Source organism: Nematolebias whitei, chromosome 13, assembly GCF_014905685.2.
Source record: "Nematolebias whitei isolate Nwh7 chromosome 13, NemWhi1, whole genome shotgun sequence".
Lineage (NCBI taxonomy): Eukaryota > Metazoa > Chordata > Actinopteri > Cyprinodontiformes > Rivulidae > Nematolebias > Nematolebias whitei.
In genome coordinates, this window is record NC_056510.1 from 4,846,661 (window position 1) to 4,861,378 (window position 14,718).

General features: G+C 42.5%; 2 protein-coding genes across 2 annotated transcripts in view; one reads left to right on the forward strand and one right to left on the reverse strand.

The window, feature by feature from the left end:
- The window catches only part of zeb2a (zinc finger E-box binding homeobox 2a), a 39,623-nt gene that overhangs the window by 23,262 nt on the left and 1,643 nt on the right, over positions 1-14,718 (forward strand). The window contains exons 3-7 of the mRNA XM_037686799.1: positions 1,123-1,317; positions 1,725-1,939; positions 4,894-5,002; positions 5,606-7,455; positions 9,298-9,460. Of these exons, the coding sequence (XP_037542727.1) occupies positions 1,123-1,317; positions 1,725-1,939; positions 4,894-5,002; positions 5,606-7,455; positions 9,298-9,460 (2,532 nt within the window). The remainder of the gene's footprint in view (positions 1-1,122; positions 1,318-1,724; positions 1,940-4,893; positions 5,003-5,605; positions 7,456-9,297; positions 9,461-14,718) is intronic.
- Positions 11,223-11,431, reverse strand: LOC119419480 (thymosin beta-like). The gene has a single exon (XM_037686798.1). It carries the CDS (start codon positions 11,429-11,431, stop codon positions 11,300-11,302), a length of 132 nt encoding a protein of 43 aa, XP_037542726.1. The 3' UTR covers positions 11,223-11,299.

Here is a 14,718-nt window from a genome sequence, read left to right on the forward strand (position 1 = left end):
CATGACCTTAGTAAAAGTACACAGTATAGTGTGTACATGACTTTAGTAAAAGTACACAGTATAGTGTGTACATGACTTTAGTAAAAGTACACAGTTTAGTGTCTGTAGTGAGGCTCCATCCAGACTAACATTGTTTTGAAGGAAGAGACGATTTTAAAAAACCTCCGACCAGAAGTTTTTAGTTTCATGTGCGCAGGTTGCACGTGTCTGTACGATGACGACGCTCTGAACACATTAACATTTATTATAAAGTTTGACCTTAGATACTAAAGTCCTGTGGAGGTCGGGGTGCGGTGCTGGAGGTGGGGGGTGGGGGGTGATGCTGTATCAGTTCTGGTTTCTCCCTCGGCTGCAGTGAATTGGTCATGTGCAAAAACATATGTTTAATACATAGACGTTTAATAATTTATTACGTCATCACCTTGGTTAGGGTAGCGGGTGTCCTCCTTGAAAACAGTCCACCGGTGCTCTCACCTGCAGTCTGTCTCTGAGTCAGGAACACTGCGATCACCTGGTGGATCAGACAGCAGGCCGCGCCCTGCTCGGCTCTGATGGGGTCAAACTGTCGCTCTGGTTGTGTTTATTAAGCAGCGTCAGTTTAATCCCTGGATGACTTTAAAAACACCAAAACAACACGTTTTTTTCCCCCCATTCATTTTTACAGGGGATGGAAAGCCGTGGCAGTGACAGAGAACTTTAATCCATGTCTATTTGGTTGTCCACCAGAAAGCCTCGAGGCAAAATCTGTTTGTCCGAGACGAAAGCAGGTTGTCTCGGAGAAACAGAAACTGCTTTTGTTAAGCCCTGAGTGACTTTAGGACTCACCACAGAGGAACTGTTTGGTTTTATTTGGAAGAAAAGCTGCAGGACAACCTGTAGCTGTAAATACGTAAATTCAGTGTTTTAACTTTTGGTACAAACAGAAACTTACCATGACTTTTCTCCTGTTTTTCTCCAACATTTCTGACAATAACTGGAGATTGTTTTTATTTCAAACAACTTGTAAATATTTTAAGGTTTGCGTTGGTGAAATTGTCTGACACCAACCACAGCCAGTTGGTCCCTGCAGGGCACGCTCAGGGCAGCTGTGTCTTTATGCTGACGATCCTCCTGTTTCCTCAGAGAGTCAGCTGGACAGCATCTGTGAGCTGGACGACTACTTCCTCAAACCTAAACTGGAGGACAGCATCAGTCACCTGCCGACCATGGATGAATACCTGCAGCGCAGCGACACTGCCATCATTTACCCAGAAGCCCCGGAGGAGGCAACAAGACTGAGCACGCCTGAGGCCACTGGTCAGGAGGAGGGGGATCACGGTGAGAGGAACCACAGCAGCATTCATCAAACGAATGCATATCGCCCGCCATCGTTCATCCTACAGTTTTAAACAAAGATCTCAGAGTTTGTGTTGGGGATGGCTCAGTTACACCCACACCAAACCTTAGCTCAGTTTGGGAGCAAAGGAAAGAAGGAACACATGCAAATGTCCAGGTAGAAAAGTAAAACTAGAAAAATGTCTCTTGTAGTTAACACATTTTTAGTTTCCTTCAAAGAACCCAGTGAAGAAAGGTGGTGACAAGGCTTTTAATGTGAAGGCTGTCAGGAAGTAGCTTTACCACACGTAAAACGAACAGATCAACTGCCATCAGGGATGAAATCCAGCGAGCTGATTTTGACAAATCTTTTGTTTGTTTAAGTCACTGACCTTTGACCTCTGCTACAGACCTGCCGCTCAGCGCCACAGACGACTTTGCTCAGCTGCTCACGTGTCCCTACTGTGAACGTGGGTACAAGCGTCTGACGTCGCTGAAAGAGCACATCAGATATCGCCATGAGAAGATGGAGGAGAGCTTTACCTGCCCGCTCTGCACCAACGCCTTCGCCCAGCGAGCTCAGCTGGAACGTCACATGACCTCTCACAAGCCCGCCATAGAACAGGTGAGCACCTGCAACGAATCACATCCTCACTTGGGACATGTTTCCTTCAGGTCGTAGTCTCATTGTGGACAACATTCACCAACCTGCAGCGGTGACACCTGATTGGCTGCTGAATCAGTTGACCCATGATCTGACCGATGACGCAATCATCAACGGGAGTTACATAAATTGAGTTGGAACAACGGGGGTCATGTGACACGAACAGAAACCATCAAAGTTTGGCTCCGCAGCTCAGTTTGTAGATCCTCAGTCGTATCAATCATCCATCCATCCATCCATTACCTTTACCCGTTTATTCCATTTTGGGTCACGGGGTCACTGGTGCCCATGTCCAGCAATCAATGTGCGAGGGGCGGGATACACCCTGGACGGGTCGCAAGTCCATCACAGGGACACATAGAGACAAACGAGACAAACAACCATTCACTCTCTCACTCACACCTAGGGACAATTTAGAGTTACCAATCAGCCTAACATGCATGTTTTTGGTCTGTGGGAGGAAACCGGAGCACCCGGAGAAAACCCACGCATGCACGGAGAGAACATGCAAACTCCACCCAGAAAGGCCCCTGGACCGGGGTTTGAACCAAGGACCTGCTCGCTGAGAGGCAGCAGCTCTACTAGTTGCGCCACCGTGCTGCCCTCGTATCAATCAATCAAACTTTATTTATAGAGCCCTTTCCAGCAGCCAAAAGGTGCACAACGTGCTGCACAATACAGAAGTTAAAAACAAACAATTAAGAATTAAAAAACAGACAGTTAGTATCAGATAGTATCAGTTGAAATCAGTGAAAAATATCATGAAATTATTATTAAATTACAGAAATTAGCAAAACAGTGGATGCTTGCCAAGCGTATCAAATTCACTTCTTAGCATTTGTAGAACTCTTGTTTTTTTACGTATATAAAATAAATTATGTCCAAGTCTTCAGTCATTGGCACATTGTACATAAATTCACTGTATGGTTATTACGCTAGGAGCTTGGAACCAATGTGAGGGACTGTTCGTAACTTCTGGTGTTGCAGGCAGTGAAGAGTGGGAGCTGCTCCTGGACCAGGATGGGGACTAGTTGTACTTTTCAACCCTACATGTTTCATTAAAGTGCTCTGCCATGATATTCTCTGCGTACAGTTAGTATTTAAGAAATGCCACTAGATCTTTATTTTCTTTTTTATTTGCTCATGAGGGCAATGCAGCAACTTCAGGGCCTCGTCTTTTAACACAACACCTAACGTGAGACAGACAGCTAGATGTTTCAAGGCCCAACTACAGATGCCACTTTGTGTCATAGCTGTTGGTGAATGGTGGTCATCTTTAGGGAGGGAGGAACCAAAGGTTTTCACCTCCATGCTTATTAAGAATAGAGTACTATCATATATGTTTATGATTTATTATCATATAATACTTACTGGGAGGAAATGTAGAGTTAAATCATCACCAACTAAACAAATGTCTTTAGGTTTGGGGAATGATTGTTGGTTCAGAGCCTGAAAACATCTTTAAATGTGGAGACAATGTGGGAACAAAGTTGTGTAATTAGAACAAGCGTCCATTTATTACTTCCTGTTGACAAGCTGAATTGTAGAATTTTTATTTTACCTTCAATGATGAGCTTTAACTTCCTGTTTTTTATAAACCTCCAGCCATCTTTCTTGCATTTTTCATCCAGATTAAAGTATCATTCGTTCCTGTAACAGGAGCCTTGATCAGACCATCGCTCAGATAAAGAAATTTCAACACATTGTTCAGCCTGTTCTAGTGCCAGGCCTTCAGTCTTTGCTGTGTGGGTGGAGTTTCTTTCCATGGCTGTTTGTGGCCCCGCCCATCAGCTGCAGTGCATACTTTGTGGGCGGGGTTTCTTCCTACTACAGTGTTTGTGGCCCTGCCTAACTGCTGCAGTTCATTGTGTGGGCGGAGTTTCTTCCTTCTGATATTGTTTGTGGCCCCACCCACAGTTGCAGTATATGGTTTGTGAGCGGGGTTTCTTCCCAGTGCAGCCATGCTTGTTATGCAGCTTGTGAACTTCGCTCTGGTTGTCCAAGTCTGAAAACCTGGCGATGTTCCTGCTGCCTGACAACCGTTAGGATACAGAAGTCTCATGAAAGTCAGTATCTAAGCTCCGAGTCACATTACGAATGTAATGAGAGTTCCTGATCTGACCTGTTGGGCTCAGACCTCAGAGACACCCCACCACCTCTACCTGACTGACTGAACCAGAACCAGATGGTCTTTTGCCTGCTGGGTTGGAGAATCCTAATCCTCTAAGTGTGTTTTTATTGGAATTTATGTTATCATCTGTGTTCACAACAGCACACGTTTAAATCAGTCAGTCACATGACTCCCTGTTGTTTTTTATTTACAAACAGAAATATGAAGCACCTGTTCATTGTTTCGGTTAATTCAACTTTATCAACGATGTGAGCTGAGATCTCAAGGTCAGGGGCGGAGATCTGCTTCAGTTCAGTACTTTAACATTACATTTGATTTTATACCAATATCGTTCTTCAAAACGAGACTTCATAGTTGTTAAAACAGATTAAAAAAGATCTTTTTCAACGTGTTGAGTTTGTTAATCTGCCACTGATTAGTCATCAGTTTCTGATGGCTCTTTCTTTTTCTTGGTGTGTGCGTTAACCTGTGGTTAAAGAATGTCAGAGCTGCTGTTAAATGAATTAAATGATTCAGGTTCAGGTTTGTGTTTTATCTGAAACTAAAGGAGTCACTCTTCTAATAATAGGGAGGGCCCCTGACCGCGGCCCCCCTCCTTCCCTTCGCTGTTTATGTTTGTTTTTGTCTGTATTTGCATGTGAAATGTTGGGAATGCACCGTCAGCCCACACTGTTTCTCAGAAAGCCCGTCACACGCAGACATTCAGGAGATTCTGTCTCTGTCATGGTACTCGACTCCCACTCCTCCTCCTCCTTCATCTCTAATCGGTTTCTTCTCTCTGCAGCCGCCGCTGCTCAGCGAAGGAGCTGCCAACCGCAAGTTCAAGTGCAACGAGTGTGGAAAAGCTTTCAAGTACAAACACCACCTAAAGGAGCATCTTCGTATTCACAGCGGTGAGGAGAGCAACGTTTCTGCGCTGGTCCTTGTTTCAGTTTTCATCATTCTGTTAAAACAACATGTCAGACTGAACACAAGCTGAAATCAACTTTAGTATAATGAAAAGTCAGAAAGCACAAAGGGAGCAGGAACCTCAGCTGATTCATTGGTTTCATTTTTTTGAAGATAAAAATCAATGTATGGATATGCCTCTTGAACGTTTTCAAGAAAATCTAATAAACATAGTTAGATATTTCTAGATTTAAAGGAGAGGAGGCAGCTTTGATCCCCTGACCCTGATGAGAATATGGAACATGACAGAAAAGTTTTTTTTAGTTTTTTTTTTGGAGAAACCTAAATCAAGGCATTTTATTTTTCATTTCAGTCAAATGTGTACTTTTGAACTTGAAGATAAACTGTCAGAGACCCATCCAGATGAGGTGGTTTCTGGTTGTTGAGATGTTTGCCGTTGTATGGGAACATACAATGATGAGAATACATTATTATTATTATTATTATTATTATATAGACAAGTTCCATGCAGTTTGTCAATGAATGAAACTGATGGAAAAATTCAGATGAACCTGGGAGCTGAACATCCTCTTTATGTTGTGTTCCAGGTGAGAAACCGTACGAATGTTCCAACTGTAAGAAGCGCTTCTCCCACTCCGGGTCCTACAGTTCCCACATCAGCAGCAAGAAATGCATCAGTTTGATTGCTCTTAATGGACGAACACGTAACGGAAACAAGCCTGGCTCTTCCCCAAACTCGACAACCTCCTCACCTGGAAGCCCCGCCCTCGCTAATTTTCAGCACAAACTAGAAAATGAGCAACCGCTTGGCCCATCGGATCTGCCAGGATCACTGAACATCAAAGCCGAGCCAATGGACTTCAACGAGTATCGGCTGCTGATGGCGTCGCAACATGGGATTGGGAGACCAGTGGTCTACCTAAACGGTCGAAGCAGAAGTCCCATGGACATCCAGGAGACACCCCTTCAAAATCTGGGAGGTATGGGACTTGATCTGTCTCTTCTGGGTTACACAGGACCTCTTGGGAACAACCTGAGTGAGGTCCAGAAGGTACTTCAGATCGTAGATAATACTGTGTACAGGCAGAGGATGCATGGTAACCCTGAGGAGATATCCAAGTTCAGAGCCTACATGAAGGAGCTTGAGGCCCAAATGGAGGCCCAAACTGGTTTTCAAACGATGGGTCAATGTAGCCCCACCAAGAGCATCATTGACTACACACTGGAGAAAGTCATTGATGCCAAGAATCTGATCAATGAGTCCAAGATGCAAATTGATGTTAAAAAACAGAAATCTTTTGATTTGATCAGTAAAGCGAAGTCCCTTGATGGACAGAACCAGTTCCTGTCGTTTTCCTGTCAATATTGCAAGGAAACCTTTCCTGGGCCCATCCCACTTCACCAACACGAGCGCTATCTGTGCAGAATGAATGAGGAGATCAAAACAGTCCTTCAGCCAGCAGAAAGCAGTCCTGCCAGCTGCAGAGGGCTGATGGCTAATGAACTGTCTTCTACTGAGAGGGAAACCAGTCCCACCAGTTCATTGAAGAAGCACATGTCAGTGCTCAATGGCTACTTTTCCATGAACACTGAACCCAACTCTGAGGAATTGCTCAAGATTTCACTCGCTGTTGGCCTTCCTCAGGAGTTTGTCAAGGAGTGGTTTGCCAAGTCAAACAGTCAGAACTATTATATGGACAGTTTGAGGACAAAGTTGTCCATTCCTGGCCACTGTGAACTAGACCACAGCTTAAGCCAATCTCCCGTCTCACTTCTTGCCATAAATTTACATGATGATGTCACTAACAACAATGCTGCCCACAGACTTACAAAGGCCAACCAGTTTACAACCAACACACAAACAAAAAGGGAAAAACCACTAGACCCCACAGACCTCTTGAAGAACAACACTCTGTCACCCTTAAACCTTTCATCCACCTCATCCAAAAATTCCCAGCTTACGTCTTCCACTCCAAACAGCCTGGAAGCCCATGGAGACATACCCCTGGATTTGTCTCTGCCCAAACACATGGCACAGGAAAGACTTGGACCCAATGGTTTCATCAATGGACCCAACAGGGAGCTATCAGGACACCAACAAGAATTTGGGCCTTTAGAACTTGTCAACATCAAGAAGGAGGATCTAGGTTCAGATGGGGGAAGTAACTCCATCCACCAGCTGGGGAAGAGCACCAGCCCCATCTTTGGGAATAATCCCTTTGCTGCTGGCCCTGTCTACACCTCCCTATCACCTCACAGAGTTTTTCCTCCACCCACTTTCATAAATCATTCTCAGACTGCCATCCCAGGCCTCAGGCCCTACCCAGGTCTTGATCCTATAGGCTTCCTGCCCCACATGACCTATACCTATTCTGCAGGAGCTACATTTGCCGAACTGCAGCAGAGGAGAAAGTACCAGCGAAAATCAATTTTCCAGGTAAAACCAGAGCAGATTGTTTCTAATGTTCCCACAACTTTAATAAGAATAGACCTGACGAGTGCCATTGAGAGCCTCAACTCTGGCAGTTAATAAAGGCTCATGTAGTATTTATCTGATTTGTAGGCTATTAATTACCATGACTTGTGGTTGTGCTGGATTTTGACTTTAAATATTTGAAGATTCAAGAGCTTAATCTTTAGAGTTAAAAGTTGGTACACTGTACATATTTATTTGTGGTGAAACATGAAAACTCTGTTGATGACCTGAGCTCAGTTTTACCTGTTTACCAATGAAGGGTCTAAATAAGGCTCCAAGAGATTAAATTCCTGCTCACGAAGTTGGACCTTCAAAGGTTCAGAAACTTGAAGGGTTCAAAATGGGTCTAAACAGTCAAGGCCATGATCAACCTTTTATTATTTTTATTTATTTTTTTTGGTGCTTTGATGCAGTGACTGAGCAGAAGTTCTCAGCATGACATTAATGAAGGCTTTTAGGGTTTTCTTACATGAGAAAACACCCATGGGAAACTAACAGCACGTCACACAATAAATAGGTCCACTTTCATATTTTGTGAATGTTCTTTTGTGCTTTCATAGCAAAAATACAACTGCAATACTTTGCAGATTAGACTGAAGTTGACAGGATCTCAGACCAGAGAGAAATACTGATGGAGGTACCTTTAGTGTGCATCTTTATACACGTTATTAAACAACAGTAGACAGTGGTCTCTAGGGGTAATGATGGAGACAACATAACTTTATAAGAAATTTCTCTGCTGGCATTGAATGACAGATCAGAAAAGTGGGGTGATGTAACAACCAGCTGATGCATTGTAGAAAAATTAAACTCACTTCATGATTTTCGATCACTTATCAACCCCATAAAGCTTGACACTCACCGTTCCTCCATGAACTCCTGGTCTGGTTTGGGTTCTTCAGAGTACAAACTGTTGCCAAGGCAGGCAGCGTTTCACCAATAGTTATTTCTTGGGGCGATGAAGTAGTCCTGTGTTGCACTTGTTCATTCATTTGAAATACAGACACTCCCTTTTAACCGATCAGAATAGTTACGTTGTTTTAACCAGTCAGAGTCCACTTGTTCTGACTAAGATTTGGACTTTGCTGTATGTTGGTGTAAATTTTGCCTTCCAAAACTTGTTATATCTAAATTTAAAACAGTTCAAATTAAAAGTTACCTAACAGTAAACTTTGTTAATTTATATTTTAGAGTAAAGTACAGTTAGTAAGTTAAATAAAGTTAGGTACAAGAAAGTTAGCTCAATGTAGTTTAAGTAGACGTTATAAAGTTATTATAGTTATAAATAAAATGAAGTACGGTTAAATTTAGTTAAAGTTAAAGTTAGTTTAAGGAAGTTAAATGTAGATATAAATTTAGTTTAGGGTAAATCTAACGGTTGAGTCAGGTCCTTTGGATTGTGTTCTTTGTAGATAGTTCTTTGACTCACCCGTGTTAGATTTATCTTCCTGGATTATTGAGCATCAGGGTAGTTTAGGGTGAAGTTAGTTAAAGTTAATAAAATGCTGTAGAATACTGTTTGGTCTGAAGGTACCTTTAAATCTGAAAGTCCTGCAGGTTGAAACGCAGCTCTGTTTCAGGATGGGCTCTGAAATAAGATCTGAGTTTACCTTTTATTCACGCTCCTACACCTCCCTGTTTCAAATCCCCCCACTGTTTTTAAGAGTCTCCTGGATGAAGGATTTACCCAGGTTGGGCCCTTAAGCCCTGTCCAGACTTGGGATCATGAAGGCAGGAGGGGGTGTCTCAGAGCGTGAAGGCGGCAGGTGTGGGATTATGATTGAAGCTGTGTCTCTGTCTCAGGGGGGGCTGTTGGACGGGACGATGGACCCTCTGTCAGACAGCGACTCTCTGCTCTCCAGGAAGAAGATTAAGAAGACTGAAAGTGGTACGTACGCCTGTGACTTGTGCGACAAAACATTCCAGAAGACCAGTTCCCTCCTAAGACACAAATATGAGCATACAGGTATATATAACACCTAGACATTTCTCCCCCCTCCCCTCTCACTGCTTCTATTTGTCCCTCCCTTTTATTTTTCATGTTTTCAAACATTTTCCTTCTTTTTTAAATTTTCTCATGTAACTCTTTTGTTCTTTTGAGTTAGAGTCCGGTTTGTTTCTCTGCGAGTCAAGACCTTGAACATGTTCCATTTTTCAGGGGGTGGGCACACACTGAATCTCAGCATCAGTTTATTTCTGTGAAGCAGAAAGAATAATGGAGGAGGGGTATTGCTATTGTTGGTTCATAAGAATGTTCATCTAGAAAACAGAACCCAGTCTACCAGAAGGGTTCTAAACAGAACCTGATCCAACCAAAGAAATTCAGAACTGCAGAGGTTGGTTTTTCTGTACTAATTTCTGTGTGAAGTACAAAATCATTGACCCCGTCCTGACTGAGGTGTGGATGGATGGATCTTTACTGTCAGTTCAATTCAGTTTATTTATATAGCGCCAAGTCACAATCACAGTGGGTTTCATGGTCAAATATAACTGTGTATCATCAGCATAACAATGAAAATGTATTCCATGCTGTTTAATAACTTTACCTAATGGAAGCATATATAAAGTCAAGAGTATTAGTCCAAGCACTGAACTCCACGACTAACTATGGTGTAAGTAGAGGATTCATCATTTACATTTACAGACTGGAATCTATCAGATAAATATGATTTAAACCATTTTAGAGCCGTTCCTGTAATCTCAATATCATATTCAAGCCTCTGTAGTAAAATATTGTGATCAACTGTATCAAATGCAGCACTGAGGTCTAACAAGACCAGTGTAGACACAAGTCCATTGTCTGAGGCCAAGAGAATATCAGCTCTCAGAAGTGTTCTGGGGGTATCTCAGTTGTTATCACTCCCATCTGATTTAAACAGATTCTGGCTCAAAAACATTTACTCACGGGGGCGTTTCACAAGGAAAAGTTCTCTTCTGAAAAACAGAGCAGAGAAAGTATGTCAAAACACATTATAATTGAAAACAATAATCAACATTATTCATGTTCACACCTGTTGTATACAAATTTCATTTTTGATTTTGTTGGCTTTTTTTTCTTAAAAACCTAGAAGAATATAATAAACATTAGTCAGACTGCAGCCGACTCTGAGTCCAAGGACACTGAATATGTGACAACATCAAATGGATGGTAAATGGACTGTACTTATATAGCACCTTTCTATCTTATTTCAAGATACTCAAAGCGCTTTACATTACAATCTGTGCCTCATTTACCCATTCATACAGCACTCTACTTGATCTCTACAAAGCTAATTGAACAAATCATTCTAAAGAGACTAATCAGTGCTTTATTACATTCATACACTGATGGGACACACATCAGAGGCTATGAGGAGTTCAGTGTTTTGCCCAGGGACACTTCGACATGTGACTGCTGATGAATTCGAACCCCCAACTCTCGCATTGGAGGACGACTGCTCTAACCACTCAGCCACAGCCGTCCCCCCCCTTTTTTTTTTTTACATTTTGTATGATTTTATTTTGCATATTTAAACATGTGCATTTCAGGTTGACAAAGAACATTTAGTGAGCATTCAGTGGTCGGAGCAGACCAACAGAACCATAAAGTCCATTACATTTCCTGACATGCCAGCATAATGGCACACTGCAAACACTACAGATGACCAGATCCCACACGAGGCCATTTTTATAAAGACATCTCATTGAGTTGAGGTAAGGAATTTGCAACCATTGCCACAATTTAAGTGCTACATCTTCAAATACACACGATGGGGATGAAGTTTGCGAAGCATGTGGAATGTTCAGTGCATGGGAGGGCTGGACTTCATGAGGACTCAGATTTCTCCTGTTCGATGGTTTCTTTGGTCAGCAATGTGTTCTTCTCACGAGTCTCAGTCTTCTTCAGTTTGGTGTTGTCGAAGGTTTCGACCTCTTTCACATCAGGTTTGTCAGACATAGTTGCAGAGGTTTCCTCAGAGAAATTACACAGACTGCTTGTCTCGAAGTCGAAGGAGCCGAACATCAGACATTATTCAAGTCAAAAGTAACTTTAAAGAAAACAGTTCAGGCTGAATCTGGTAGAAGACAACCCAAAAGGTCATAGGTCAGGGGAGTGCATCTTCATGCTACATAGAATATGGTAACATGGAGCGCTGTAGCGATGGCGTCCTCTGTTGATCTATTAGCTCTGTATGCAAACTGAAGCAGATCCAGTGTAGACGACAGGCAGGGTATGGTTGGTGACGCACCAGTTTTTCAAACACTATAACAATTGATGTTAGAGCTACTAGCCAATAGTCATTGAGGCTGCTAATGTTGGTCCTTTTGGGCATCAGAACAATTATGGCCGACTTATGACTGAGACAAAAATACATTAAAAATCTTAGTGAAGACCTCAGTCAGCTGGTCTGCATGTTCTTGGAGGATCTTCCCAGTCACTCCATCTGGTCCAGCAGCTTTTCTGGGATTCACTGCCCTCGGAATGCACCTCACCTCATGTTCCTGCCTTGTGATGCTAGGGTTACTCCAGTAAGGTGGTAGAGCCGTGGCTGCCTCAGGTCCTTTTATTTCAACCATACATAAAAATGGTTTAGCTCCTCCACAAGGGCAGCATTTCCCTCCATCGCATTGTGTTGCTGGACTTATAGTGGATGAGATGCTGGACTCCCTGCCTCACATGTTGCATGCTGTTGCTGTGAAAATGGTCTTCCACCTTCTTCTTGTACACTGTCTTTGCCTCCCTGATGCCTCTCTTCACTTCAGCTCTGGCCACAATGTACAATCATCCCTCATTAAATCGCGGTTCATTTCTTGCGGCTTCACTGTATGGCAAGTGTTTTAAACCCACTTTTTATATTGCGTGTACTGTACACACTGTGCAGTACTGTACACTCATCTCATCATCATCTTCATCTCTATCACCAAAGTGTTTAAGAGCATATGAAGTGTTTGTAAGAGAGTGGGAAAAGTTTGTTGGAGCGTGGGAAGGGTTTACAAAGCCTTACACCTATATAAATAATACAATAATTGTAATGCTGCTTCTTCATGGATTTTCACCTGCAGTGGGGGTCTCTGGAACGTAACCCCGCGATAGGTGAAGGTTCACTGTACTCTGCTCTGTCTCAAGACCTGAAATTGGCATCACTTTACCTCAACATGATCTGGACCTCTTTAGTCATCCAGGGTTTCTTATTGGAATACAACCAAACACATTTTTTTAACAGTGACATTGTTGACACAGAAGCTGACATGAAATCACAGATGTGGTGTGTTCCTCCAAGTCGTGATGGTCAAATTTGTACCAAACTGTCCTCTCAAACCAGTCCTGCAGCTGATATACTTCATGCTATGACTGGTGGAGTTCTCCTCCTGAGAGGGGTGTATGCTGGAATCAACAGTACAGATGTGTGATCTGACCAACTTAGGTATGGTGAGGGGATTACTTTGTAGACTGTTTGAATACTGCTGTAGGCTTTGTCCTGTGTTTTTACACCCCTAGCTGCACATCTAATATGTTGCAAGAATTTGGGGAACACTTGTCAGTTCAATATGATTAAATTCTCCATGATCTCCTAAGTAAGTTGTACCTGACACCCTCCTTATTAATTTGTGGTACCTGAGACCCCCTCCTAATTGAGTTTTGGTACCAGACCTTATCCTGATTAAGTTGTGGTACCTGACCCTCTGCACCCCCCAGCAGTAAAACTGAGCCAGGGTTTTGATGAGTTTTGTTCTGAATTGGGTCTCATCCAAGTGATAATAGGTCTTACCTTCTTCCTTTCTGTCAGTTGCATCATCCATCGCTCATGTTGGCCAAATGAAGTCATCCTGAGCAGAAACAGTAAAGCATCATTTAAACCCACAGAGTTCATGTTTAATTCATCTACAGAACCACAGAGAAACAGGAATCTGGTCCTGCAGAACCACAGAGGTCCTGTTTAATGTATCTGCAAAGCCAAAGAATTACACAAACCTTGTCCTGCATAAATGTTCTGAAGGTTTGATGTTTCCTGTGAGTGTCTGATCAGCAGCTTTCTGAGGTTCTCTTTTGACTTCTGCTCCATGAAAACCTGAACTTTGACCTCTGAACTCTAGACCTGCAGCATGTTGACCTTCAGTTCAGTTTATAACAAATGGTGACCTAAGGACAGTTTCCACAGAGAGAAACTCTAGTGTTAGTGTTGAAAATCAGTTTAAGATCATTACAGCTGTGAGCTTAAAGGATTTTCTGTATAAATTATTTTATAAACGCTTCTAACAAGAGTTATGCATCATTAAATGATTCTTTTGGGGTTAATGTAACTCTATTGTATATCCTTGTGGTTTTTATACAAACTGTGTTACAAAAATGCAAATATTTCAACAAATTTGTTTACAACTGAACTCAGCCATAAACTAATCACAGCTCATGAGTTAATTCAATTCAATTCAGTTTATTTATATAGCGCCAAATCACAACAAAGTTGTCTCAGGGCACTTTACAGAAACATTCACATACATAAAAGCCAATTAGTAAAGTTCTCTATCTAAGGAATCCAGCAGACAAATTGAATCTTGGCTTCATTGCAGTCTCCCATCCTGAGCAAGCACAGTGGCAACAGTGGAAAGGAAAAACTCCCTTTTAAAAGCAAGAAACCGTTAGGAAGTTACCGTCCACTACTCCTGAGTTACCGTTCTCTACCCCTCTTGAGTTAGCATTCTTCACCCCTGAGTTACCATTCACCACCCCTGAGTTACCATTCTTCACCCCTCATGAGTTATCATTCTTCACTCCTCTTGAGTTACCATTCTCCACCCCTATTGAGTTACCATTCTCCACTCCTCTTGAGTTACGATTCTTCACCCCAGAGTTACCATTCTTCACCCCTTATGAGTTATTCTCCCCCTGTCTTGATTTACCATTCTCCATCCCTCTTGACTTACCATTTACCACTCCTGAATTACCATTCTTCACCCCTCATGAGTTATCATTCTTCACCCATCTTGAGTTACCATTATTCACCCCAGAGTTACTATTCTTCACCCCTCATGAGTTATCATTCTCCACCCCTCTTGAGTTACCATTGTCCACCCATCTTGAGTTACCATTCTCCACCTCTCTTGAGTTATCATTCTCCACCCCTCTTGAGTTACCATTGTCCACCCATCTTGAGTTACCATTCTTCACCCCTCTTGAGTTAACGTTCTCCACCCCTCTTGAGTTACCATTCTCCACCCCTCTTAAGTTACCATTCACCACCCCTG

Excerpts from the sequence above, each read along its gene's own strand:
- LOC119419480 (XM_037686798.1), bottom strand. The coding sequence starts at position 11,431 with ATGTCTGACAAACCTGATGTGAAAGAGGTCGAAACCTTCGACAACACC.